The 26,688-nt window shown below is 37.5% G+C and overlaps 2 protein-coding genes across 19 annotated transcripts in view; one reads left to right on the top strand and one right to left on the bottom strand.

The window, feature by feature from the left end:
• Positions 1 to 1,824, bottom strand: part of LOC133646589 (abl interactor 2-like) — a 32,377-nt gene extending 30,553 nt beyond the window's left edge. For 3 of the 16 annotated variants that reach the window (XM_062042115.1, XM_062042141.1, XM_062042164.1), the window contains exon 1: positions 1,641 to 1,823. In XM_062042115.1, the coding sequence (XP_061898099.1) occupies positions 1,641 to 1,757 (117 nt within the window). In that variant the 5' untranslated portion in view covers positions 1,758 to 1,823. Of the gene's footprint in view, positions 1 to 1,640 lie in introns of all 16 variants that reach the window. The other 13 variants (XM_062042134.1, XM_062042242.1, XM_062042218.1 and 10 more) reach the window with 7 other exon arrangements.
• A 4,264-nt stretch (positions 1,825 to 6,088) lies between these two features.
• Positions 6,089 to 26,456, top strand: LOC133646573 (putative uncharacterized protein DDB_G0271606). Of its 3 annotated transcripts, none has more exons than XM_062042103.1 (7): positions 6,089 to 6,476; positions 13,230 to 13,308; positions 24,455 to 24,671; positions 24,740 to 24,772; positions 24,870 to 24,970; positions 25,138 to 25,239; positions 25,852 to 26,456. In XM_062042103.1, the coding sequence occupies exons 2-7, from the start codon at positions 13,303 to 13,305 to the stop codon at positions 26,200 to 26,202; spliced, it is 810 nt and encodes a 269-aa protein (XP_061898087.1). In that variant the 5' UTR covers positions 6,089 to 6,476; positions 13,230 to 13,302; the 3' UTR covers positions 26,203 to 26,456. The 3 variants fall into 3 exon arrangements, with proteins under 3 accessions (XP_061898087.1, XP_061898071.1, XP_061898080.1); XM_062042087.1 differs by having other exon boundaries at positions 6,251 to 6,476; positions 13,230 to 13,350; positions 25,852 to 26,449; XM_062042096.1 differs by lacking the exons at positions 6,089 to 6,476; positions 13,230 to 13,308 and adding exons at positions 14,190 to 15,639; positions 15,725 to 15,800.
• The last annotated feature ends 232 nt before the right edge of the window (positions 26,457 to 26,688 follow it).

The raw sequence follows: 26,688 nt of genomic DNA, 5'->3' as shown, positions 1-26,688 counted from the left end.
GAGACCATTGTTTTACTTTTATCCTTTTCTATAAAACTAAAATAACAGTCTTCGGTAATCCAACAGAAAATCACTTCAGTCATCTCTCTTCACCTCAGTCAGGTAACTGTTTTTCCACCGGTGTTTTGTCGCGAGTTATCGCGAGATTTCGGAACGAGATTTGTAGCGTGGTGAGATTTGGACACAGCTCACAACAAACAGCGATCTCCAGCTAAAGGTAGAGACATACGTTAATTTCTCCTTTCTAGTATGTTGTCGGACACTCATTGTAACTATCTGAGCCTGTCAGTGTGAAAAAAATGCATGTTTATAGGCCGAATTTTGACGAGAGCCAGTTGCCCTGTGTACGAGCGTTAGCTGGGCTGGAGGCTGCCTGCCCTGCTCAATACTGGCGCGACCTCAAAAAATGTTTTATCCAGCACTCACATATACAGAAAAAATTATGAAAACAGGGCCCAGGTTGAAAAAAACCGAAGTTTCCCTTTAAACGACTGAAGCTCTACATAAAACAAGAATGGGAAAGAATTCCACTTTCAAAGCTTCAACAATTAATTTCCTCAGTTCCCAATCGTCTATTGAGTGTTGTTAAAAGGAAAGGCCATGTAACACAATGGTGAACATGCCCTTTCCCAACTACTTTGGCACGTGTTGCAGCCATGAAATTCTAAGTTAATTATTATTTGCAAAAAATAAAAAATTAAGTTTATGAGTTTGAACATCAAATATATTGTCTTTGTAGTGCATTCAATTGAATATGGGTTGAAAAGGATTTGCAAATCATTGTATTCCGTTTATATTTACATCTAACACAATTTCCCAACTCATATGGAAACGGGGTTGGCACATGAAAAAAATGCCAACACTTATTATTATTCGCTCCTGTTGATCAGTTTCGTTTGACTTCTCGTCTCGTCCCGGTGAAGGTGGATTGATTATTACGCCGATTTAGCGGTGGAGAGCATACCTGACTCGCGTGATCGTGGCCGTGAATAAAAGGCCCACACAAACATTGATGTTGTCGATAATGGGACAGAATGACAGCGGTTACACGCAAGCATGCGCGCGCAGGTCGGGACGTGAACAATATTGTAGTTTAGCCATAAAGGCGGATTATTATCTTTAAAACTATACATTTGATGTAGTTTAGCCATAAAGGCGGATTAGTATCTTTAAAACTATACATTTGATGTAGTTTAGCCATAAAGGCGGATTATTATCTTTAAAACTAAACATTTGATGTAGTTTAGCCATAAAGGCGGATTCTTATCTTTAAAAGCATACATTTGATGTTGTTTAGCCATAAAGGCGGATTATTATCTTTAAAACTATACATTTGATGTAGTTTAGCCATAAAGGCGGATTATTATCTTTAAAACTATACATTTGATGTAGTTTAGCCATAAAGGCGGATTATTATCTTTAAAAGCACACATTTGATGTAGTTTAGCCATAAAGGCAGATTATTATCTTTAAAAGCACACATTTGATGTAGTTTAGCCATAAAGGCAGATTATTATGTTTAAAGGCATACATTAGATGTAGTCAGCTAGCACGGAGGCGACTAGCAGCAGCTAGCCGAGCAACACTCCGCCTCTCCCCGCCTGAAGAAAGGTGATTTTCCCCCGCAGCCCGAGCCTCACCTGGACATAGTTGTTCTCGCAGTACTCGGCGACTCTCTCCAGATTGGTGAAACTATCCAGCAGAGCGCTCCGTCCTGCTGGGATTTCCTCCTCCAGAAGCATTTGTAGCTCCGCCATTTTCACATCTTTTTAGCGGGGCTAGCGCGGGCTCACTGGCGCCTCGCGCGGTTGCGTGCGGTACTGCACCTCGCCGCCGAAGGGGGCGTGTGTGTGCGCATGCGCGTGTTTGTGTGGGGAGGGATGCGGGGGGTGACGTAGTGTCATTACGTAACGAAGCCTTGAAAAACATGAAAGGAAGTTCATGACAAATGTGTGCTTTGTTTTAATGTGCGATTTGGATTTACACTGTATGAGAAAAAAAATGTAAAAAGGAATTTGACCTTTGCAACCTCATGATACTATTGGCTAAGTTTTATATTCATAAATCTTAGAGATAAATGCTTTAAAAATGTAATATCGGAAAGTATCGGTATCGTTTTTTTTTTTATTATCGGTGTCGTTTTTTTTTGTTTTAAATAAATCAACATAAAGACACAAGATACACTTACAATTAGTGCACCAACCCAAAAAAAACTCCCTCCCTCATTCACACAAAAGGGTTGTTTAATCAAAATAACTTGTTTAGCGGTAAATAAACTGTTTCACTCCTCACTCCTTTAACATGATAGACAGACAAAAGGAGACCCCAGCTGTCCTTAGGGATGATACTCGAAACCGGTTTTCCCGGTTGTTTGATAAGAAAAGAACAGAGTCCTCGGACTCGAATCCCTTTTTGGGAACCGGTACCTGTTATCGAGACCACTATAGTAAAGGAAAAGAGTTGATTCTTTATTCGGATCCCGTCCCGACCAGAAATGCTCCGTGGGACATCACAAGAAATGACGTCACGTAGCTCAGTCATTAGGCGCAGATAGCGAAAGCAGGAAAACAATGGACGGGAAAAAGCGCTCCAAGGTGTAATAAAGTTCAAAACAAAAGCTATAATCCATCAAATAACTTTACTGAGAGATTTGAGCAGGGTAAAACGCATGACGGACACTTTTACGACCAACCGGAAACATAGCAACCAGGCTAGCAACGCACCTCCTTTACGGCAGCTGTCGCAACGTTCTTCAAACAACCGCAGCACATACATATATATACAACATATCTCCCTTTTTTAACTTTTGTTTTTCTTTCCTTGTAAACAAAATAAAATCACACTGTAGATGTGTTGTCTAATGTCTAATTATAAATAATGCAGACGAGGCGTGTTGGCTGAGTTCTTGATGTTTACTTTCACAGCGTGGCAACATGCAACACTTTTCGGGGCTACCGCGCATGCTCGTAACTCCCGTTGCATGCTGGGTAGTGTAGTTGTTATATTCTCTAGCTCATAACATTTTCCCCCCATAAAGAAATAATGTTAACTCAATAAAGTGTATTTCTTTTTTTAGCTTTAACTTTTCATTCTTTAGCATTGTAACCACATTTGCAAACAACTTTTCTCTTCATAGAATTTTCTTTCAATAAAGAAATAAAGTGCAAAAATGTCAAAGCATCATAACAAACAGTTATGTCAAATAGCAGCAGAAGTGCACTTTTTGGAGAGCTGTATTATTTTCAGTTTTGTGCCCAAGGGACTGATTTTATTTAACACTATATTATTATTTATACACCTATAGTGATCACAGAGACAGCTTGTTTTTGTGTTGCTGTATATATTTGTTTCTCTGAAAAATCCCACTTAATATACTTTGGGTAACAACAGTCAATATTTATTTATTTTATTTTATTTTTTTAGGTGGGTAACAGTCAATATTTACTTATTTATTAGATTTTATTTTTTAATTATATAATAAAAGTGAGCTTTTGTTAAACCAAATATTGTGTGTTTTTTTCCATATACAACAACCTATCTGGACTCCATAAGAGAATCGATAAGGAATCGGTTCGATAAGAGGATTCGATAATAGGCTCGAACTCGATAATTTCTAATCAAACATCATCCCTAGCTGTCCTGTCCTCTTAATCCAGTGGTTCTTAACCTTGTTTGAGGTACCAAACCCCACCAGTTCCATATTCGCATTCACCGAACCCTTCTTTAGTGAATAATACAAAGTTTTGGGTTTTTTCAAATTCAAGACAAAGTTATATGTTTTTGGTAACACTTTAGTATGGGGAACATATTATAAGTAACAAAGACTTAATTTAGAGTTATTTGGTTAGGGTTAGGGTTAGAGGGTTAGAGTTATAATAAGGCCATGCCGAATAAGGCATTAATAAGTACTTAATAATGACTAGTTAAGAGCCAATATGTTACTAATTTGCATGTAATAAGCAACTAATTAACGGTGAATATGTTCCCCATACTAAAGTGTTACCATGTTTTATTACTGGTGCACAAAATGAAGCGTGCATGAACGTCACCTTGTTCAAACAACAAAACCAACACAGTGCATAAACTCACAACAAATGACACACCTGCAAACCAGTCAGCTGTTGCCGTATCTGTAATACACTGATAGGGAGAACTTTGTATTTACACGATGAGTCGGGTGTGTCTTGACCTCCGCCGAACCCCTGAGCCCGACTCACCGAACCCCTAGGGTTCCATCCAACCCAGGTTAAGGACCACTGTCTTAATCATAGGAGGAGGACGCTCTCACCAGGAGGAGCGTGAGCAGCTGAATCAGTCAATCATAATTCATCTAAAACATCCAATAATTCATCAACATCATCATTGGCATTATTTGATTTCATTGTCAAAACAATTAATAAATAAATAATATAGATAGGCTCCAACACATACATACACACAATTATCAATCAATCAATCAATCAATGTTTATTTATATAGCCCTAAATCACAAGTGTCTCAAAGGGCTGCACAAGCCACAACGACATCCTCGGTACAGAGCCCACATACGGGCAAGGAAAAACTCACCCCAGTGGGACGTCGGTGTGAATGACTATGAGAAACCTTGGAGAGGACCGCATATGTGGGTAACCCCCCCCCCCCCCCCTCTAGGGGAGACCGAAAGCAATGGATGTCGAGTGGGTCTGACATAATATTGTGAAAGTCCAGACCACAGTGGATCCAACACATCAGCAAGAGTCCAGTCCATAGTGGGGCTATCAGGAAACCATCCCGAGCGGAGACGGGTCAGCAGCGCAGAGATGTCCCCAACCGATGCACAGGCTAGTGGTCCACCCGGGGTCCCGACTCTGGACAGCCAGCACTTCATCCATGGCCACCGGACCTATGCAACTCCCCCTCGCAAGGGAGAGGGGAGCAGAGGAGAGAAGAAAAGAACGGCAGATCAACTGGTCTAAAAAGGGGGTCTATTTAAAGGCAAATGAGTTTTAAGATGGGACTTAAATGCTTCTACTGAGGTAGCATCTCTAACTGTTACCGGGAGGACATTCCATAGTACTGGAGCCCCAATAGAAAACGCTCTATAGCCCGCAGACTTTTTTAAAAAAAAATTTAATTTTAATTTTTCATTATTATTAACTGTATGTACATACAGTACATACATATATACATATATACACACATACATACATACATACATACATACATACATACATACATACATACATATAATATATATATTATACATACATATATACATACATATATATATATATATATATATATATATATATATATATATATATATATATATATATATATATATATATATATATATATATATATATATATATATATATATATATATACAAATATATATATATATATATATATATATATATATATATACATACATATATATACATATATATATACATATACATACATAGATGTATACATACATACATATATTTAGAACAACATTTCTCAAGCAGCTATTGCAAGGAATTTAGGGATTTCACCATCTACGCTCCGTTATATCATCAAAAGGTTCAGAGAATCTGGAGAAATCACTGCACGTAAGCAGCAAGCCTGAAAACCAACATTGACTCCCCGTGACCTTCGATCCCTCAGGTGGTACTGCATCAAAAAGCGACATCAGTGTGTAATGGATATCCCCACATGGGCTCAGGAACACTTCAGAAAACCACTGTCAGTAACTACAGTTGGTCGCTACATCTGTAAGTGCAAGTTAAAGCTCTACTATGCAAAGCGAAAGCCATTTATCAACAACACCCAGAAACGCCGCCGGCTTAGCTGGGCCCGAGCTCATCGAAGATGGACTAATGCAAAGTGGAAAAGTGTTCTGTGGTCTGACAAGTCCATAATTCAAATTGTTTTTGGAAACTGTGACTGTTTTGTCCTCCGGACCAAAGAGGAAAAGAACCAGCCAGTATCTGTGATGGTATGGGGGTGTATTAGTGGCCAAGGCATGGGTAAGTTACACATCTGTGAAGGCACCATTAATGCTGAAAGGTACATACAGCTTTTGGAGCAACATATGTTGCCATCCAAGCAACGTTATCATGGACGCCCCTGCTTATTTCAGCAAGACAATGCCAAGCCAGTGTTACAACAGCGTGGCTTCGTAGTAAAAGAGTGCGGGTACTAGACTGGCCTGCCTGTAGTCCAGACCTGTCTCCCGTTGAAAATGTGTGGTGCAATATGAAGGCTCTCTCGCTTAGTAGTCTTTTAAGACTATGATAGCAATATGTTACCAATGATGTAATATTGTATGATCATGAGCATCTTTCAGCAATCTACTTTACTTTACGTCCTAATTTGCAAGTAGGACATGTTTGATGTCCTTCATGCTAATATGACATCACATGACATGCATAAGCTATAAGGAAGGGAGTTGTCCTTCACTCCATGGAACACAACTACAGGAATTAAATTGTAAAGCGAGAAGGACACAGGTATGTCATTGCTAGATCTGGGAAACTTCTATGTAAATATGATATGTATATTTGTTGTTGTTTCCTACGCATTAATGTCTGGTGCAAGTACAATAAGCCATTCTTTGGTTCAATGTTAGCAACCTATGCTGTAATAGATGTGCTGTGAAATAACACCAGGACAAGCTACTGGACTTGGTTTTATAAAGTGTCCTCTACCGTCTTCTCAGACATTTCAAATGCAGGCGGACAAAAGTCCTAAATGTAGTTGACAGTAAAACAAAAGTCCCAAATAAGCGGACTGTAAGACAAGGCATTCTGCAGTGTGCAGGACACATGGCATAAGAAGATTGATTGATGGTCTACAGTCCCTTTGCCAATCAGGATGCAGAACACCATGCGCAATCATGTGCTGTAAGAAAAAAAGCGTAAACAAATACACACACAAAAAAGATGGGTGTAACAGCGAGGCCGTGTAAAGTGAAGCGTGTTGTAGCGAGGGAACACTATTAGTTTCACCTTGTAAATATCATTGCTGCAATTAAAAAAAACCTCATTATGTCCAGGTATATTCTTCCAAATTCAGAAGATTACAAAATGCTCAAAGTCTGCACATTTGACAATAAATATGGAGATGTAAGTGCAAGTCACTGAATGGACTGGAAAACAACTCTAAAGACCAAGTCAGGAATGCTCTCACTATTTGCCTACTCAGCAAATGTTTGATTTTCAGCTGCTGGATCTTTACAACTACAGTCAAAATCAACTTGGCTTTTGAGTCCAACAACTCAAAATAATAATAATACACTCACAGTCACTTATAACACAAAGCTTATGTTGTCTTTAGACACTGTCAAAATGACGTGTTTTTTTTCATGAAGTGAAAAAATGCCCCCCCGCATTTTTAATATGCGACATGTTTTAGCATTACATGACAAACATTTGCTCCTTTTGACGTTGTTATAGTCCAGGGGTCAGCAACCTTTTTGAAAGCAAGAGCTACTTCTTGGGTACTGATTAATGCGAAGGGCTACCAGTTTGATACACACTTAAATAAATTGCCAGAAATAGCCAATTTGCTCAATTTACCTTTAACTCTGTTATTATTAATAATTAATGATATTTATCTTTGTGGAAACACTGATCATCTTAATGATTTCTCACAATAAATATATATAGAAACAGATAAAGATCAATATGCAACACTTTATTTTTATATGTTCTCTAAGTGCACATTTTTCAAATTGAACATTTTCAAATGATGACTTCTAAGACAGTCTTGTGAAATCACAATATCCCATTTTAACTAGCTAGCCACTAACATTTTTGAACAAATCATGAATTACTTTGCACCATGTTTGTACAAATAATAACTCATGTAAAATACAAAAGTCAACTCTCAAATGTTAAAATAAATCCTGTCACACTTTGAACTGGACACCAAATCTGTTATCTGTTTCTTTGTCAGTTAGTGGGAAGCCTGGCATTGCATGCTGTTAACTAGTGTGTTGTACTCTGGTGTGTAACTTGACACTGCAACTCTGAGTGAGTCTTGCAGATGTGCATCAGTGAGGCGTGTTCTGTGTTTGTTCTTGATGAAGTTCATGTCAGAAAAGGCTGATTCACAAAGATAAGATTTTTCCTCATTGTTTGCGGAACCTTCTTAATCTTTTGGACATCTTTTCACAGCAATCTGGCCTTAAGCTTGATTGTGATAAATTTAAAATGTTAAGGATCGGAAATCTACAGGGAACGTCCTCTCGAATGGAATGCAAAGTGCATGTTTTGTGGACAGATGGACCAGTTAACATACTTGGTGTTGTTGTCCCAGAGAATCTGGAAGATCTAGGCTCAGTAAATTATGATAATCGACTAAGAAAGCTGGACAAAATTATGCAATTATGGAAAGGGAAATCCTACCACTGAGTGGTACACAAGTGTCCTGTTGGACAAAAAACATGTACTGTATCAAAATAAATTGTATCCTTTTTTACAAGTGATCCCCTCCCATTTTCCTTATGTAGAGTCTGCTGGGAAACATGGCGAGGAAACAATCCACTCATGGTGGTGTTTTCAATTTGATGTGCCAGAAAAAAGAGACGATATTTGGCAGCAGATAATATGGATGAGCTCTAATATTGTAATAGATGGAAAGCCTTTCTTTTGGAAAAATATGTTTGAAAGAGGAATCATTTTTGTCAATGATATTATCAATGAGAATGGTAAAATGATGAAGTATGATGAATTTACAACTATGTATGGTGATGCTTGCTCAAGCTTTTCATTTCATCAACTAACTGGAGTCATTGGGAAAAGATGGAAACAAATAATTAATTATGGAACTGCTAAATTATTAGTTTGTAAAAATTCTAGTTGGCAAAAAGGAACTAAAATAAATAGAAAAATATATAATTTTTATTTAATAAAGAAATCTTTGAAGGCTGCCGCATACAACACATATGGAAAATGGGAGGACTTTTTTGACTGCCCGTTGCCATGGGATGCCATATTCAAACTAATCTATAAAACTACTATCGATGTGCAAAATCGTTATTTTCAAATTAAAATTATTTATAACTTCTTACCCACGGGGAAAATGTTAAAATGATGGAATATGACAGAGTCAGATGATTGCCCATTTTGTTGTCAGGAGTCTGAATCCACCCTGCATTTGTTTTGGTATTGTCATATTGTGTCTTCCTTTTGGGTGGAAGTTGAAAAAATGTGTTTAAGGATTGGTTTGTTTATGAAGCTTAATGTGGTTTCTGTTATTTTAGGAGAGTTCATTGACAATCATGATTTAGTCAATTTAATTATAGTACTCGGTAAAAGGTTTATTTTTAAGGCCAAAAACAGATATTCACTTAGTATTACTTTCTTTAAAACATTTATTCAGTATTTTTTTACTTTAGAAATTTACATGGTTGAAAACGATAATGATGCCAAAAAACATTAAAAAAAAGATGGGAAGTCCTCAAAGGCTTATTTTGAAAGTATAATTATGTTTATAGATTATATGATATCTGTTGTTGTGTTCCCTAATTTGAGTGACCTGGACATAATCTGGACTGTACATAAATGCTTACTTTGAAAATGTAATTTTGTTTATAAATGATATGCAATCTGTTGTGTTCCCTAATTTTTTTCTGTGTACATGAATGAAGGTGTGTGTTGCTGAGTCCGACTTGGACATTATCTGGACTGGACCTGCTTTTAAAAACCCTTTAAACAAATCTAATTTCATTGACAACCTGGTCTGGTGAAGATAAGGTCATTTAAAAAAAAATAAAATAAAATAAGATACATAAATAAAAAACATTTTCTTGGATAAAAAAGAAAGTAAAATGAATATTACAGTGAATTGTTGGACAGGAACAAAAATAATATGAGAGCAACATGGGGCATCCTCAATAGCATTATTAAAAAGGGAACTAAGAGGGACTACCCTCAATACTTTTTAGATGAAAATAAAAAAAATGACAACATAAAGGAAGTAGTTGAAAGCTTCAATAATTATTTTGTAAATATTGGACCAAAATTGGAAGAAAGGATTCCAGACCCAGTTCCAATTGAGGACTATAATGACACCATAGAGCGAAATCCCAACTCCATGTTCCTCAGTAATGTGACACAGGAGGAAATAGTTACAATCGTGAAAAAATGTAAATCTAAGACTTCAACTGATTGTAACGGAATTGATATGGAAACGATAAAAAAGGTTATTGAAGAGATCTCAGGACCATTAATGTATATTAGTAACCTATCATTTCAAACAGGTACATTTCCAAACAAAATGAAAATAGCTAAAGTTGCACCAATTTATAAGACTGGAGATAAACATCAATTTACAAATTATAGACCTGTTTCTCTACTTCCACAATTTTCTAAAATCATTGAAAAACTGTTCAATAACAGATTAGAAAGTTTCATGAATAAAAATAGAATACTCGAAGAGAACCAATATGGATACAGAGCTAATGTTTCAACTTCAATGGCTTTAATTGAAATTACAGAAGAAATTACCAATGCAATAGATAGTAAAAAATGTGCAGCAGCGGTTTTTATGGATCTAACTAAAGCATTTGACACAATTAATCACAATATTTTAATCAAAAAACTAGAACGATATGGCATCAGAGGGTTAGTCTTAAACTGGATAAGAAGTTATCTAACGAACAGGAAACAATACGTGAAGCTAGGCGAACACACGTCTACAACGCTAAATATATCCTGTGGTGTACCTCAGGGATCAATACTAGGACCTAAATTATTCAATCTCTATATAAATGACATTTGTAAAGTTACAAAAGATTTAAAGTTAGTATTATTTGCGGATGATACAACAGCGTTTTGTTCAGGAGAGAACACACAGGAGATAATACAAATAATAACAGAAGAAATTAACAAATTAAAAAGATGGTTTGACAAAAACAGACTGTCGTTGAATCTTAGTAAAACTAAAATAATGCTATTTGGTAATAGTAGAAGAGAAAGTCAAACACAAATACAAATAGACGGAATAGAAATTGAAAGAGTAAACGAAACCAAATTTCTAGGTATAATGATTGATGATAAATTGAACTGGAAATCTCACGTAAAAAATATACAACATAAAGTTGCAAGAAACACGTCAATAATGAATAAAGCAAAACATGTTCTAGACCAAAAATCCCTTCATATTCTCTACTGCTCACTAGTGTTACATATCTGAGCTACTGTGTAGAAATATGGGGAAATAATTACAAAAGTACACTTCATTCATTAACGGTGTTACAAAAAAGATCAGTTAGAATAATACATAATGTTGGATATAGAGAACATACAAATCCTTTATTTATTGAATCAAAAATACTGAAATTCCACGACATAGTGAATTTGCAAACAGCTAAAATTATGCACAAAGCAAACTATAACCTGCTACCCAAGAATATACAACAATTCTTCTCAAAAAAAGAGGAGAAATATAATCTTAGAGAAAAACGTAATTTAAAACATTTGTTTGCACGTACAACACTTAAGACCTTCAGTATATCAATATGTGGAATTAAATTATGGAATGGATTAAGCAAAGCAATCAAACAATGTACTAATATGATCCACTTCAAGAAACTCTTCAAACTTAGTGTTTACAAAGTACAATGAAGAAGAACCATGACAAACATTCTCAATTTATTTCATCCATCCATTCATTCATTCTTAAAGTAATCTTACTTATCTCATCATATGAAATATGACTTACTTCACCAATTATTATTATTAAATTCTTACTATTATTTATTTATTTATTTTTATTGTAATTACTTATGGAGTTTATTGTGAAAAAATTGTGAACAGGAAGTGAACAAAAAGTTTTGCAACTGTTATGTAAAGAAAAGGGGTAGGATTAAATAAGCTCTGCTTCTTCCTACTCCTTTTCGAACATGTTGAAAAGAAACTGGAAATTGTGATGTATCATGTTGTATGCTTGCATGTTCGAAATAAACTCAAACTCAAACTCAAACTCAAACTCAAAACAATATAAAAATAATTACATAAAAAATAGTAATGAATGAAAATGTTAGTGGACCAGAAGCACATACAATCATGTGTGCTTCAGGGACTGTGGCCCTTGCAGATGTGTTGTCTATGTTGTGGGAACCAGAATATTGGTAGCAGAAAGAAATAACCCCTTTTGTGTGAGTGGGTGTGGATGAGTGTGCATGGGGGGGGGGGAGGTTTTTTGGGTTGATGCACTGGTTGAAAGTGTATCTTGTGTTTTTTCTATGTTGATTTAAAAAAAATAAAAAATAAAAATAAAAAAGATACGATTTTTAGAACAGGCTAGCGGGCGACTCATCTGGTCCTTACGGGCGACCTGGTGCCCGCGGGCACCGCGTTGGTGACCCCTGGTCCATACATTAGCCGCAACGCAGATATCCACCAGATCTAGTAAAGGGTTATTTACATATCTTTAGTGTTTCCAAACGGAACACGGCAGTAAAACGGCTGATCAAACAAAATACAAGTCACCGCCATGGACCCGCCAGCTGCGCAAGCTAGCTCTCCGATCAGCTAAACAGACTCCATAACTCCACGGTGACATGGAACTGAAACGATACGCATAGAATGAATACTAATAAAGTGACCTGTAAACGTGTTGGTATATCAGCTAATGCTAGCGACACCAGCGTCATTACATTACCATAGCACGTAGAAATGTGCAAGAAAACACTCCTACAGACGCTTTAGTAAGCAAGAATAGTTTTAGTTGTAGTGTAAAACTTACAAAGGTTGCTTGGAGTGATGCATGAAGAATCCGTAGGATAGAACGGCTGGGAGACCGACGGCACTTTGGTTGGGATGAGAAAAAGAAGCACTACCCGTAAATAGTCTGGAATGTAGGTCATAATATTTGCCTTGTATAAAGTGTTTTATATCACATTGTTGACTTTTCTACATTTTTTATGATTATTAGACAGATACTAACAAAACTTGTTTAAATTGGTTTCTGTTCATGTAAAGGTGGATTTTTGTTAATGTCTCTTTTGTCAGCCAAACGTTTTGCTCTTTTTCTTTGGCCAGGTTATTGTCATTGTGCCTCTGTGGAAGCTCTTATTCACCCTGTCCACCTTCCAATAGAGTCCTGTATATATTGTTATTGTTTAACTACATACATAGATGTAGTGTTGATGCTCGCTACTTTTGCCGTGTAGTTTGCGACAATTCTCCGGAGATAGCTTCCCCCGTAGCTTAGCTACATTTCATGGAGACTAACTTGCAGCTTACATTTTCCAGGTATCTTGACCATCACTTGGAGCCCACACAAGTTTGCTGAGCGTCTGAGGACAGCAGAAGAGGACAAGCAAAAATGAAGGTGGAGATGCGGAAGGTGCACGCCACGTTATGGCGCTATGTGGTAATGAAACGTACAATGACAAGTGAATGCATCCTAGCTACAACACATGACAAGTGAATACAATCTACTTATCATTTGATTCCAAATCTCAAAGTGCTACAGAATTACAACCATTGGCGTTGTTAGGCCTATTTTGGAGTTGTAATAAATAAATAAATAAGAAATGGCTTATCGATAAGCCATTTGTTTTATTTGATATATATATATATATATATATATATATATATGTTATTGGGGTGTTACCATTTAGTGGTCAATTGTACGGAATATGTACTGTACTGTGCAATCTACTAATAAAAGTTTCAATCAAAATCAATCAATCAATCAATGTTGTGAATGAATAACAGAGGCTAATGCCATGACTTTCATTGTGTTTCAGTGTATCTTGAAGGATCATGCAAGTAATTGTTTCTTGTTGATGCTGTAGACAAAATGTCACTGTTTGTTGTTGTACTGAACACAGATTGAAAATAAACCCACTGAAGTAATAATAATAACAATGAATAATTTCTAAGTCTTTGTTAGCCGTTTGTGAAGTTTTGTGCTCGTGCGCTACGTTCGCTCGCATCCTGTGTGTTGTTGTTTGTGGTTACCAGTAGGAAGAACCATGCCGAGCTGCAGGAATAACTTGGCTTTAATAAAGACTTCAGGAGGACAGCAGTTTGACATACGCACTGCATGAGAGAGTGGTAATAACTGATGTGCACACCCTGGTGGTATGTTCGAAAATTACAACAACAAAACAGTCATTTTACCAAATGATGCTAATCGTTTACCCCCCCCTCCCCCCCACACACACACACACATTCTGCAAAAATTGCTAAATTGATAATATTGCAAAAATAATACAAACATTTTAAAAAAGTGGAATGAGGTGAAATGTAACGAGAAAACGTTGCAATGTTGACACAAAGTTGCCATGCAGGCTGTTTTTTTCTTCTTTTGTCTTTGTTTATTTTTATTTTTTTTGCCATTGCTCGGAAGAAAAAAAAAAAAAAAGACAAAAAATCTATGTTACAATGAATTATTACTTAAAAAATGTCACTTTAAAATGTTTTATGTGGAAAAAATATTGCAAATATTGTGTGGTTGCCATATAAAAACATCAAAGTTTTATTTGACAAAAGAGCATAAAACAAACAAAATAATAGTTCAAACGTAAAATCGACAGATATATCTGAAGTTGATCTCGTAATTTAAGTGTGAAAAGTTAAAAAAAAAAAAAAACTAATAAAAGTATCACTTTATGAGTGGGAGACCTTTTGGATCCCAAATATATTTAGTGGGATTTTATTTAACTTTTCACTGTGATTACTCAACAATATTAAAGAATTCAAATCAATAGTGTCCTGCATTATTGATCTTTTAGGGTTCTAATGACTAAATACTGCATATTTCAGTTTTACTATAAAAAACAAAGTTGTCTTTGACAGAAAAAGCATAAAACCTGTTTTTTTTTTACTTGATATCAACCTGAAGTTGATATAGAGATATACTGTAAAAAAAAATAAAAAAAATAATTTGACTGAGACCCTTGACCCTTGACTGGTCCCCGGAAGCCCTAAAGGTTAAAAAAATAAATCTATATATTTTGTTATGGTTTGAAAATGGCAAAATATGAAAATGGCCCCCGTATGCTTACATTTTTCCATGTGTGGCTCTCAGTGGAAGAAGTTTGGACACCCCTGATCTACACTGTGCATCTCCTGGGGGCTAAACCCCCCTGTCCTTAAAAGCTAGTGACGCCCCTGGATGTAAATATAAACGGAATACAATGATTTGCAAATCATTTTCAAGCCATATTCAGTTGAATATGCTACAAAGACAACATATTTGATGTTCAAACTGATAAACATTTTTTTTTGTTGCAAATAATCATTAACTTTAGAATTTGATGCCAGTGTCACGCCAAATTTCTTCCCCCCCCTTCAAAAACCTACTTCCGGGGCCGCGTCCAATGAAGTCACAATGTTGCCGGGGGTCCTTAACCGGCACGCGACTGTCCTGTTTTGCGCCTGTACAAAAAAACAACAATAATCGATTTCTTCAGATTCCAGCAGCTGTCAAAGACAAAGTATCCTTCCAGCGACGGGCAGTCAAAGCCGAAGTGCTATCGATCGCTGCCAATGACGTAAGAGGAAACATGACCACGGAAGTAAATGGGGGGAAAGGTTTTTGTAGGGGGAAGACATTTGGCGTGACACCAGCAACACGTGTGGCACGTTATCACGTGTCACTCCCCCGCCCCTCCCTCACAACTCCAGAAATCTGAGGTCTCACGGTTGGCAAGTATGGTAGTCCGTTACTTCTTTCATCATTTGAACTTGAAGTGTCTTTAATGTCTTGAATGTGACTGTATAAACACTCTTTAAAGCACATCACACGGCAGACTGAGACGCCACCATCGTTTACTTACCGTATATCCAGATAGCAGAATGGACCTTGCCGACGTAAGTTTGAGCTTTTTTGATTGATTGATTGAAACTTTTATTAGTAGATTGCACAGTACAGTACATATTCCGTACAATTGACCACTAAATAGAAAAGAATAGAAGTACTTTATTGATCCCTGGGGGAAATTCAGCACCACGTGTTCGCTCACAATAAACATTTAGCTAACATTCACCAGGAGATGGCAACAGACAAACATAGATCACTCTTTTACAATGATAATAATAAATAAGGTAACCGAGGGTTTAGAGAAGTCGCCTATACTGTATGAAAGTATAAAATAAGAAACACGGAGGATCCAGTTTTACACGAGGACCTGCACTTTATTGTTTGTTTTTTTAAAAGACCTCCGCTCCACTACAAGTGGCGCCTTCAAAATAAGAGCTCAAGGCATATATTGTATAACAGTGGTTCTCAACCTTTTTTCAGTGAGAACATTTTTTTAATTCAAGTACCCCCTAATCAGAGCAAAGCATTTTTGGTTGAGATAAAGAAGTAAAATACAGCAATATGTCATCAGTTTCTGATTTATTACATTGTATAACAGGGCAAAATATTGCTCATTTGTAGTGGTCTTTCTTGAACTATTTGGAGAAAAAGATAAAAAAAATAACTAAATTAAATTAACATTAATTTCTTATTGGCAATTTTTGTTAGTCAAAAATATTATTACTATTGTTATTATTTAAGACAAATCACAAGACAAATACACACCATTTATACCACATTCATTATGGTCAATATATAAAAAAAGTCAACTTAAAATAACATAAATATGAAAAATAAATTAAATATAAACAAAAGTATACACATTTTCACTTTTCTTATTCCTCAAAAAAAAAGTATTGGTAGAAAAAGCTTCAAAAAACATTTATTCATAACAATGTTATGTTTCAAACCTCTTTGTGGAAGTAAACTTCTAACACTTCTCTGAAGCAAAGTCAATCATTTCCTTATCACAATAAACTAGGATTTCCTTGTCCTATAAACCTGCATACGAAAGACAGTTCCCTGAGAAAATGAACTTGTGTCAGACAAAAATGTCTGACACCATCACACCTTCAGTGTACTCGAGATATGTCGTCACACGTCACACTTTACTGAAGTCTCAGATTGCTGTTCAGGAAAAGTAACAACGCTGTCGGCTGGCTGTGTGTGTGTTGCACGTTGACCACGCTCATTGGCTGTCTCCTGTCACGTGACTGGGCCAGCTCTATACTCTGCCAGGTACAGGTGTGTCCCAGCACATAGGAAGTTAAGTAAGTCATCAAAAACATCTGAAAGTGATGCTTGCACCCCCCACACGCCCTTTTTTGGTTTATATCGATACTTTTTTCAGAAAAGTGATGCCAAATGAGTAGCGTGTGAGTATCAATATATCGATACCACAGGATCGATACGCACATCCCTAGCGCTTAAGGCAGTGTCATCACGCACTAAATTTCGGGTGTCTCCCGGAAATATTGGGAGGGTTGTATGACGTCACATTAGTACCAAAAATCCAAGCGCATAAAAACTGTTATCGCGCGCTGACTCTTCACTTTGTGCGCGCGTGACACCCTTTTGTGCACGCGTGGTGCCTTTGTGCGCGCGTGCCGTCTCGGTCTGTACGCTGTCATGTTTCATTTTGGTACTTTGGGGGCGGGCATGCTTAGACGGCCCCTTCTTTCTGATTGGCTCTGAGCGTTTTTCATATGAGCCAATCAGAAGTATAGCAGGGCGGGTCATCGTCAATATGTATCAAGATTTACGGAGGAAGAAGCGGATCAAAAAATGTCGACTGAAAAAGAGGTAAGTTGAGGGACACACTTATTTACGTTATTGAACTGCTTTGGAGTGATTGTAAGGGTACTATTACTAATAATAATAATAATACATTTCTATTTATAAAGCACTTTTCATACATTTAAAATGCAGCTCAAAGTGGACGGCGTGGCGAAGTTGGTAGAGTGGCTGTGCCAGCAATCGGAGTGTTGCTGGTTACTGGGGTTCAATTCCCACCTTCTACCTTCCTAGTCACGTCCGTTGTGTCCTTGGGCAAGACACTTCACCCTTTGCCTCTGATGGCTGCTGGTTAGCGCCTTGCATGGCAGCTCCCGCCATCAGTGTGTGAATGTGTGTGTGAATGGGTAAATGTGGAAATAGTGTCAAAGCGCTTTGAGTACCTTGAAGGTAGAAAAGCGCTATACAAGTATAACCCATTTATCATTTATTTATCATAAAAACAAAATGAGAAATAACACCCACACCCCATGAAGACAGTCAAACATGTACATAAAAATAAACAACAACAACAATAATAATAATAACAACACAATGACAATAGCCAATCACAGGAAGCCTCTGGACGTGGAGATCCAGAGGGTTCTTTGAGGAAACACTAGATGATAAAATAAATGGATTAAAAATAATTAAAATACACATCAGGTAAAAGTCCAAAAATAATATGAAATAATCAAACATAAAAATAAACTACAATATGAAAAACTATACAATAAAATAAAATACAATAAAAACTGAAATATGAAAATAATAAGACCATATAAAATAGGCTAAGATATGATAAAACATAAAAATAAGCTAAGATATGATAAAACATAAAAAATAACTAATACTAATAGAATAATCCTGCACATTGGGCCTAATAATTGTGTAGTAAAGTGGTTTTTGAATTTGAGCAATGTAATCTGAAAGAGGTTTAAAATAACAACAATTAATGTTAATATTTTTGAAACAATATGCTTCTCATAACATGAGTATCTGTGTGCATGAGAGAGTGTCAAGAAAAGCATTGCTATAGTTTCACTTCATCTGCCTTTTTTTTGCAACCTACTTGAAGTTGTATTTTTCAAAGTGAGTACTTTGGTACTTTGCCATCAATGCCCCCCTCAGAAAACCTCCTCTCCATCCCTGCCAGCATTTCTGTTTAGAAAAGGAAGATGCAAATTGGTTACTATAGAATACAGAAGTACAGTATATAACCAAAATGTGTAAGACCGATGACATGTCATGTCACAGCACATTTAATTTGAAGGTCAACAAATAAAACATACCAGTGTTACTAAAATAAAATAAATAAAACATACATGATTTTTCATTTACATTCAAATGTCGTAATGCAATGGAACAGAATGCAAAAGAGATGGGCTGGCTAGTCAGGCTAGGAAAGAGGTGTAAAATACACGATGTTTCTGGCCAAAACGGGATACTTGACAAGTATTAGGACTATGATGAGAAGAAAAGTAATACAACAACACCCATGAATGGCTAACAGCAGGGATGCTGTGTGAACTAGCAAGTCCAGGTGCTTTTTTTATTACACTCATGTGCAGTGCATTTAATGTTTTCAACTAAGATAGCAGTGGAGCCTCCATTCTTCTAACAAGTCAGTAAACCCTTACAATCACTCCAAAGCAGTTCAATAATGTAAATAAGTGTGTCCCTCAACTTACCTCTTTTTCAGCCAACATTTTTGGATCCGCTTCTTCCTCCGTAAATCTTGATACATATTGACGATGACCCGCCCTGCTATACTTCTGATTGGCTCATATGAAAAATGCTCAGAGCCAATCAGAAAGAAGGGGCCGTCTAAGCATGCCCGCCCCCAAAGTACCAAAATGAAACATGACAGCACACAGACCGAGACGGCGCGCGCGCACAAAGGCACCACGCGGGCGCACGAAGTGGAGAATCAGCGTGCGAGAACAGTTTTTATGCGCTTGGATTTTTGGTACTAATGTGACGCCATAGTATGGGCAAATATGACGCTGTCAAGCGCCATTCATTTAAAACTCGCGGGCCGCACTTACATTAAATTGTCAGATTAAGGCAGACCTGGGCATTCTGCGGCCCGCGGGCCACATCCGGCCCTTTGTGCGTCCCTGTCCGGCCCGCGTGAGGCCAATTATAAATTACAAAATAAATTTAAAAAAGTATCTATGTCGAGTGTGCAATACAACGGTGCTGCTTTTGTTTTGAAAATCGTTATTTGTATTACTTCCGTGTGGACGTATGCGTGTGCGTGATTGTGAGCGAATGTGAACAGCTGCAATCGCAAATTACAAAATAAAGTTGAAAAAACATCTGTCGTGCGCGCAATACAACTGTGCTGCTTTTATTTTGAAAAGTATTATTTATGGGCGTGTGTAACCTGCGAGTGAAGGTGCACATGCAGCGACAAGTGATGCACGCTTTACACCCGAGACGCTAAAAAGAGAAAAGTTGATGAAGAATGGCGTGTTTCCAACAAGACATGGACTGCCAAGCAACGTTCCCTCTAAGGTGCGCGCCTGCGCAATTGCGCACTGCTCAAGCGTCCGCTGCGCGCAGCAAATATATGCCGCGCACCAAATCAAATCCCATCTGAATTCTAAACAAAATAAACATATTTATTCTATGTCATTTTGCAATGCAACTTTGAGTGACAGTGACAACAAGCGGCCCTAACGGTGTTCGTCAACACCGTTCAATTGAACACCGTTCAATTATTGTAACGTCTATCGAGATGCTTCGAGGACAGGAATTATATCCATCACTTTATTGAGCAAAACTGTTTATATTCGGACATAACCACACCAAAAACATGAATAAAACACTTCTATCTGGAAAAACTAGTCATTTTCTGCCGTACAAACCAGGCCAAAAGCAACTTGTCATGTGTCACCAACACGCATACCACTAAGCCACTGGTGCGTTTATGGCCACACAAAAAGTCGGACAACTCAAACACCACACAAAGTTACACTATGACTCCTCAGTCATACGTGTGCTTATTTTACTGTCATTTATTATTAATGTTAATTTATTTATATTAGTCATGGAATGCTGTTACACACACTATGTTGAAGTATTACTATTATTATTAATTATTATTATTATTATTATTATTTATCTTACGGTATATATCAAAAATAATATTGAGCAAAATTGAATTGAAATATTGTGGATGTGGCCCTCAAGCAGTGCTCGGGTTGCTCACGCGGCCCCCGGTAAAAATTAATTGCCCACCCCTGGATTAAGGTGTGTCTGAGACCCCTGGTTTAAACATAGCACAAAGCAAAAAAAAGCTTTGTATGCAGTGTTGTTTCATTTTAAATTTCAAACTAGTTTTGTGGCTCCCATTGTTTTCTTTAATTTGTGCAAGTCGTCAAAATGGCTCTTTGAGTGATAAAGGTTGCCGACCCCTGCCCTAATCAGAGCAAAGCATTTTTGGTTGAAAAAAAGAGCTGAAGTAAAATACAGCACTATGTCATCCGTTTCTGATTTATTAAATTGTATATAAATTATATGGGTAGGTATTTGCTCTAAAAAGGGTATTTCTAGTACAGTGGGTACTTGATTTATATACAGTATATGTAATACTAAAAAGAGTAATAAATGGGTTATACTTGTATAGCGCTTTTCTACCTTCAAGGTACTCAAAGCGCTTTGACACTATTTCCACATTCACACTGATGGGGGGAGCTGCCATGCAAGGCGCTAACCAGCAGCCATCAGGAGCAAGGGTGAAGTGTCTTGCCCAAGGACACAACGGAGGTGACTAGGATGGTAGAAGGTGGGGATTGAACCCCAGTAACCAGCAACACTCCGATTGCTGGCACGGCCACTCTACCAACTTGGCCGCGTAGGATATGCAGAGATAAGATGTGTCCAAATATTACTAGAAATACATTTTAGGCAGCAACAAAGTGGCCATTTGGGTAGATATTTGCTCTAAAAAGGGTATTTCAACAAGTAAACCGTACTGTAGGTACTTGATGTTGATATATGTAATGCTCATAAGGGTATTGTAGTCAAATGCGCGTGTGTAAATATGCGATGTGTAAATATCAAAATTTGACGTGGAATCACTTTTTGTCAGGCAATATTACATTGTAGTGGATTGTCCAGAGCTAGGACAATGCACAGAAACATTAAGTTCAGAAACAGATATGTTCTGTACCAGATTATATCTAAATAGCTACTTTCCATCTGCAGTCCCTGGCTGCCTAAATTAAAGGGATACGTGCAATAAAATGATGACACTAATATCATACTAAATAATATATATATACATTCATAATAATTCATCATACTATAGCATGTAATCCAATTGAAGAAAAGTCACAAAATGCCCCTTCATGGACACATACTTAATATACAATACAAGCACACCTTATTTACATCATCACCCAAAGACAATACATGCTCTTGTTCACATCTGTCATCATTTGTAAAAACAACCAAGATTTTAAAAGCCATACCTCACAATTTTACAACAAAAATGCTCTCATGGATAAATATAGTACACATTAAGTTGATGTGTCAACATAATGCCCCTCTTAGTGACCGTGTGAGCATCTTTGATTGCTCCAAGCCACTTTTTAACTTCAAATTTTCTATTCCTTTTGATATAACGGGGAGAAGGCCAATTGGTCTGTACTTGTTGACATCTTGTTTATTTCCTGCTTTATGGATTGAATTATAGTAGCAGTTTCTCAACGTGGTAGGGAAAGTGTTTTCCGTTATTGATTTATTTATCAATTGTTGTTATAGGAGCAATAAGACTATCCTTATACGTTTTTAGGAAGATAGTGTCCAACCCGTATATATCTCTAGATCGTGAGTCTCATAATGCAGGGAAGATTTTGTTTAACTTTGTTTCATTTGTTAATTCTAAAATTAGTCCATCCTGAATAAATGACAAATACAATTTTTTATTTATTATTGAACTTGATGCAAGTTATACCACAGCTGCACAATTATTTTATTTATTATTGATCTTGATGTTATTGAGTTTGAATGTATACAACTTGATGTTACTTGATGTTCAATAAATTTGAAAATGTTAAGCTTGGCATTAGCGTTCTGTTGGGGCTTGAAAACTCCCCCTTGTCCAAAGTGGGGGATGACAAAAAAAGTTTGAGAAGCACTGCATTATACAGTCAATGCTAACACCGCAATAAGTTTTCCAACTTGTTTAGTGTGCGACACTGAAGTAAACAACAATGGAGGGCGGAGAGAGAAGCGCGTTTTGGAGTTGTAAATGCAGTCATTATTTGGAGTTGGTGAAGTTGTCGGGGCAGTATGTTGTGGAGGAGATGATGTATGTTGTAACTGCTGGCGACGGGGTGTTAGCCAATGACTTTGGCTGGGGGGCGGGACTTTCGGGAGAGATAGGGAAGTGACGTTGTTGATAGGAGGTAGTAGACTTCGAGTTTTGCTGGGAATGTAAAACATACATCAGGGAGAAAAATGGCATTTTTTACCGTTAAAAGACTACACTATGTTCAAATAAAAAATATCCGGATAATCTTTACAAATCATTTTAATTTCCTTTGCTGCCCAGAGAAGCTAAACATCGTATAAACGTTATGGATAGGTTCTTTTTATTTTATTATTATTATTTTTTTTCATTTATTCATTTATTTCAGGCAATGCCATAAAAAAGTACAAGGTAGACAACCATACTTGCCAACCCTCCCGTTTTTAGCGGGAGAATCCCGGTATTCAGCACCTCTCCCGACAACCTCCCGGCAGAGATTTTCTCCCGACAAATCCCGGTATTCAGCCGGAGCTGGAGGCCACGCCCCCTCCAGCTCAATGCGGACCTGAGACTGAGTGGGGACAGCCTGTTCTCACGTCCGCTTTCCCACAATATAAACAGCTTGCCTGCCCAATGACGTCATAACATCTAGGGCTTTTAGAGAGTAGAGTGCACAACTGCGCACACAACAAGGAGACGAAGCAGAAGAACGAGGAAATTACAGACATGGCGACGCCGTCGACGAGCAAGATGAAGAAATACGCTTGCAAGTCCCAAAACAAATGGAAACAAGAATTTCAGATCATCCAGGACAGTTCGAAGGGGAAGGTGTATGTTGCCTGTACATTTTGTAGAACAGACTTCTCCATTGAACACGGTGGCCGAAATTATATACTCATCAAGAACGGAAAAGTTAAACAGGACAATACTGCCATCTAATGGATAGCCACCGGAACACTGAAATTCAAGTATTTCTTTTATTTATATAAAATAAATAAATATATATGTATATATATATATATATATATATATAGCTAGAATTCACTGAAAGTCAAGTATTTCATACATATACAGGTAAAAGCCAGTAAATTAGAATATTTTGAAAAACTTGATTTATTTCAGTAATTGCATTCAAAAGGTGTAACTTGTACATTATATTTATTCATTGCACACAGACTGATGCATTCAAATGTTTATTTCATTTAATTTTGATGATTTGAAGTGGCAACAAATGAAAATCCAAAATTCCGTGTGTCACAAAATTAGAATATTGTGTAAGGGTTAAATTTTGAAGACACCTGGTGCCACAAACTAATCAGCTGATTAACTCAAAACACCTGCCCAGAAAAGCCAAAAATGGTAGGAACGTTATGGATGGGTCCATTTTTTAATTTTTTTTTTTTTTTTTTCATTTATTCCAGGAAATGTCACAAAAAAGTACAAGGTAGACAACACATAGGAGATGAGTAAGCCCTGTACAACATTACAACACCTGTGTGTGTGTGTGTGTGTGTGTGTGTGTGTGTGTGTGTGTGTGTGTGTGTGTGTGTGTGTGTGTGTGTGTGTGTGTGTGTGTGTGTGTGTGTGTGTGTGTGTGTGTGTGTGTGTGTGTGTGTGTGTGTGGAACAGGAATTTCAGCAGGTGATGGACGGATTGTCTCAACACGAGCGTAAAAAAGTGGAGGATCATCTCTTACGCGAAATTGAAAAGGCCAGACTCATAGAACGTCAAAATGCCCAAGAGCAGATTCATCGCTCCCAAGAGCAGATTCATCGCTCCCAAGAGCAGATTCTTCTTCGCGACCAGCAGATTAAAGAATTAAAAGAAGAGCTTTTCAAAGATAAATGTAAGGAAGGTAGATTCTACCATCTAACATTATAATATTGTTTTTTTAATTGAAGCCATCTCTTGCAGTAAAATCCCTGGAGAAAAACCAAAACCAAAAAGGTATGAAAAGTCAACATCAGCTCTTTGAGTAGCCTGACAATGAAGTGTTTCATTTGTAACTTGTATTTCTGTGTCTTACCAAACACAACTTGGAAAGCCGCCTGTGAGGACGAGCAGGACGATTCCAGTTTAGGAACCAGCCGGGGCCCCGCTGATAAGATGCCGGCGGCCAAAAGGGCCAAAAGGGGTCCAACTAAGGTAGCAGCAGGATTAACACACACAACTCTACTTAGACGCATACACATCATGTTATCAGTGATCATGTTATTATTGGATGATGGTACCAGACATAGTGATGACGTCATTGATCATAGTGATGACGTCATTGATCATTTGGAGTACTGAGTGTTTCCTGTGTCCTGCAGAGGAAGAAGGAGCAGCAGCAGGACGATTCTGGTTTAGGAACCAGCCGGGGCCCCGCTAATAAGAGTCCGGCGGCCAAAAGGGCCAAAAGGGGTCCAACTAAGGTAGCAGCAGGATTAACACACACAACTCTACTGACGCATACACATCATGTTATCATTGTATGGTATCATTTTATCATTAATCATGTTATCATGGATCATCTTTTTATGGTATGTTGTCATGGATCATCTTAATCATGTTACCATTGGATCATCTTTTTCTGGTATCATGGATCATCTTAATCATGTTATCTTTGGATCATCTTTATGGTATCATGTTATCATTGCATCATCTTTTTATGGTATGTAGTCATGGATCATCTTAATGAAGTTATCATTGGATTATCTTTATGGTATCATGCTATCATTGGATCATCTTTTTTTGGTATCATGTTGTCATGGATTATCTTTTTATGGTATCATAGATCATCTTTTTATGGTATGTTGTCATGTATCATCTTAATCATGTTATCATTGGATCATCTTTATGGTATCATGTTATCATTGGATCATGGTTTTAGGGTACCATTTTATAATAGATCCTGTTATCTTTGGCATCATTTCAATAGAGCATGGTATCCTAGATGATGGTACCAGACATAGTGATGACGTCATTGATCATAGTGATGACGTCATTGATCATTTGGAGTACTGAGTGTTTCCTGTGTCCTGCAGAGGAAGAAGGAGCAGCAGGGCGAGGAGCAGCACGATGAGGAGCAGCAGGGCGAGGAGCAGCAGGCTGAGGAGCAGCAGGCTGAGGAGCAGCAGGCTGAGGAGCAGCAGGGCGAGGAGCAGCAGGGCGAGGAGCAGCAGGCTGAGGAGCAGCAGGGCGAGGAGCAGCAGGCTGAGGAGCAGCAGGCTGAGGAGCAGCAGGGCGAGGAGCAGCAGGCTGAGGAGCAGCAGGCTGAGGAGCAGCAGGCTGAGGAGCAGCAGGCTGAGGAGCAGCAGGCTGAGGAGCAGCAGGGCGAGGAGCAGCAGGGCGAGGAGCAGCAGGCTGAGGAGCAGCAGGGCGAGGAGCAGCAGTAATCATCTCTGCTGACATCACAGAGGAGAAGGAAGGAAGGACCTCCAATATTTCTAATACACGTTTACTAAATATTTGTTCCTGTATAAATGTTCACTGTTGTTAAAATAGTTTTTTAGTTAGTATTTTTGTAATGGCTGATAGTTATTTATTCACTTGAAATAAAAGGTTCAGGCTGACCTGAGTTATTTTCAGTGTGGTAACATGCTGCCCTCTAGTGGCAGGAGTATAGATTTTGATTTTTTTTTTGTTGATTTTTATTAGTTGCCTCAACAACCCACTAGTCTTCCTGGGGTCCACAATTCAATACAATTACAAGTGAAAGCATATAATTATAACTACACAATACAGAAAAAAATAAAAGCATCAATAAAAAAACAAGCAAACACTTTACAGTCACAGAATAATAATTACCATAAAAATATAGCTACACAATATAAAACAAAACTAATCGTCAACGAGCAAAGTAATTTAAAGACTCGGATAAA

This window comes from Entelurus aequoreus, linkage group LG01 (assembly GCF_033978785.1).
Source record: "Entelurus aequoreus isolate RoL-2023_Sb linkage group LG01, RoL_Eaeq_v1.1, whole genome shotgun sequence".
In the NCBI taxonomy this organism is placed as follows: Eukaryota; Metazoa; Chordata; class Actinopteri; order Syngnathiformes; family Syngnathidae; genus Entelurus; species Entelurus aequoreus.
The sequence above is the reverse complement of the archived record's forward strand: the minus strand, read 5'-3'. Positions and strand labels throughout refer to the sequence as shown.

Bases quoted from the DNA above. Each gene is read 5' to 3' on its own strand.
- LOC133646573 (XM_062042087.1), top strand. From the start codon at position 13,303: ATGAAGGTGGAGATGCGGAAGGTGCACGCCACGTTATGGCGCTATGTG. The intron at 24,773-24,869 runs GTATGAAAAGTC...CAACTTGGAAAG, and splicing joins GAAAAACCAAAACCAAAAAG to CCGCCTGTGAGGACGAGCAG. The intron at 25,240-25,851 runs GTAGCAGCAGGA...TGTGTCCTGCAG, and splicing joins CCAAAAGGGGTCCAACTAAG to AGGAAGAAGGAGCAGCAGGG.